Below are 2,327 nucleotides of genomic sequence, written 5' to 3' on the forward strand. Positions count from 1 at the left end.
ACAGGCAAGGGTCAAAATTATGCCAACGTCTTGAACTAGCATACAACAGCCACCATAATATGAGGATCGACAGCTTGTGCGAGCACACGACTTAGTTGATCAGGCTACAGTCTACCGATAGTCGGCTTTACGAAATCCACATCATAACTGTCCAGACGCAACACATGCGTCCTTCTATGCTATACTGAACAGATAGTAACATTAGGACCCGACCATGCTACCACGATCGACCTCACACGAACCCTTCCTTTCCGCCTTGATTGGTTCCCAACCTTGCCGCCTCGGTTGGTGTCTAAACATACAGTGTGCACATAAGATCACAGATAATCAGTCATAAAATCCTCCTAACTAGCATGGGAATGTGTAACCACGCATGGTAATCACACTGACCATTGCTATAATAAATAAACATGGTAATAAAGAGTCTGAACAAGCAGCGTGTCATCTACTTAATATTCTATCCGGAGATAGACCCACTCACTGAATACCAGCAACTAGCTTAAATGATCTATCACCGAGCTGTTTCCTTATCCTTATCACCTGAACATAAGGTAAATCAAGTTAGTACAATGTTCTAATCAAAATTAGACACAAGGACAGCATAACGACTACGCATCAATACTTAGTAAAATTTCAAATGCCAAAGACCCTCGGTTGACTGTCATAGACAGTCGGCCAACTGTCAACACACACTCGGCTGAGTGTCTAGTCACTCGGTCGATGGTCGATGGTCTACACCTCGATCGATGGTCGAGACTGTCGGTAGAGTGTCAAGAGACACTCGGCCAACCGTGTTCATCTGTAGATGAAGATGAACGCAGCTACGGGTTTCCCATAAAATTCGCCAACTCTTGCTCTAGAGCTCGTTTATGACCCCAAAACTGACCAAATCAAGTACGTTAAACATTTAGGAACATAAACCACAAGGCTTTGACACAAACAATACCTAAATCAAACCATTTTGACCCAAATTACACTTTTAACAAACCTAACACAAAATCTTATTTTCTCAAAGATTAAAGCTTTAAACACTTTAATTCTTACCTCAAAAGACTCAGTAAATCGTAAGGAACAAGATGATATGAATGATTTAAGCTCAAGAACAAGGATTAAGAATCGAGGGTTTGGTAGTTAGAGAGGAAGAAGATACGGTATGTGTTTGTGTGTGTGGAAAAAGTCTAGAAAATAAGAAAAAAGCAGCTTCACCAACACATATAATGGGTTAAAATCCTTACCTCTTAACACACGGGTATTTTACAGTAATCTGGCCCCAAACGCACCTAGTTTGGCGCCCTAAACGGGTTCCAAAACATATAAATTGAATTGTTCTGGAACCCTGTTCACAAAGCAAATCTAACAGTGCTATAAAATAAATAATCACAATAATTAATTAAAAGCACAATTAACGAGGCCTAAGGGCAAAATCGTCAACTTACGACTAGGCCCGGTCTGAAGATGTTATAAATCTATCCCCTTAAGAAGATTCCATCCTCGGAATCTGGTCATGGTCAAACAGGCGAGGGTAACGAGCCTTCATTAGTTCTTTTGTCTCCCATATTAGGTTCGATCCTAAGCTATGCTTTCATTCAACAACCACCATTCGGATCTCCTTCTTTCTCAACCTTGTTACCTTTCTATCGACAATTCTAACCGGTTCTTCAACTAACCTTTGATTTAGGTCCACCCTTAAATCACTCAACAGAACCATTTGCGTCTCATCATCGCTCTTACACTTCCTATGGTAACACACGTTGAGTGTGTTGTGTATTCCTACCAACTCTGTCGGAAGCTCTAACATAATCATCTGATCATTAACCCTCTGAATAATTTTGAACGGTGCAATATACCTTGGATCTAACTTACCCCACTTACTGAACCTGATCACCCCTTTCCATGGTGAATCTTTCAAGTAAGCACGATATCCCACCTCAAAATTTACCGAACGTCTACGTGGATCGGCGTACATTTTGTGTCTATTACGCGCTGCTTTCAAATTTTCATGCGTAACATTACCTTCTCTGTTATTATCTGAACTAATTCTAGACCCACAAACTGTATCTCACCGGCATCTAACCAACAAGTCGGCGTGCTACATTTGAGCTTTTCTTCAAAGGTTGTAACTCTTTATTATTATTATTATTATTATTATTATTATTATTATTATTATTATTATTATTATTATTATTATTATTATTATTATTATTAATATTATTACTAATATTATTATTATTATTATTATTCTTATTATTGTAAATTATTATTATTATTGTTATTATTGTTATTATTATTACTATTATTATTAGTATTATTATTAAGTATTAGTATTA

At 37.7% G+C, this 2,327-nt stretch overlaps 1 protein-coding gene across 1 annotated transcript; it reads right to left on the bottom strand.

Annotated features, from left to right (window-relative positions):
* Window positions 1-232: 232 nt before the first annotated feature.
* Window positions 233-1,966, bottom strand: LOC139849145 (uncharacterized). Its single transcript, XM_071838815.1, has 4 exons — window positions 1,631-1,966; window positions 489-540; window positions 391-395; window positions 233-292 (listed from the first exon to the last, which is right to left on the bottom strand). The coding sequence occupies exons 1-4, from the start codon at window positions 1,964-1,966 to the stop codon at window positions 233-235; spliced, it is 453 nt and encodes a 150-aa protein (XP_071694916.1).
* Between the last annotated feature and the right edge of the window lie 361 nt (window positions 1,967-2,327).

The sequence above is a fragment of the Rutidosis leptorrhynchoides genome, chromosome 5 (assembly GCF_046630445.1).
Source record: "Rutidosis leptorrhynchoides isolate AG116_Rl617_1_P2 chromosome 5, CSIRO_AGI_Rlap_v1, whole genome shotgun sequence".
Classification (NCBI taxonomy): domain Eukaryota; kingdom Viridiplantae; phylum Streptophyta; class Magnoliopsida; order Asterales; family Asteraceae; genus Rutidosis; species Rutidosis leptorrhynchoides.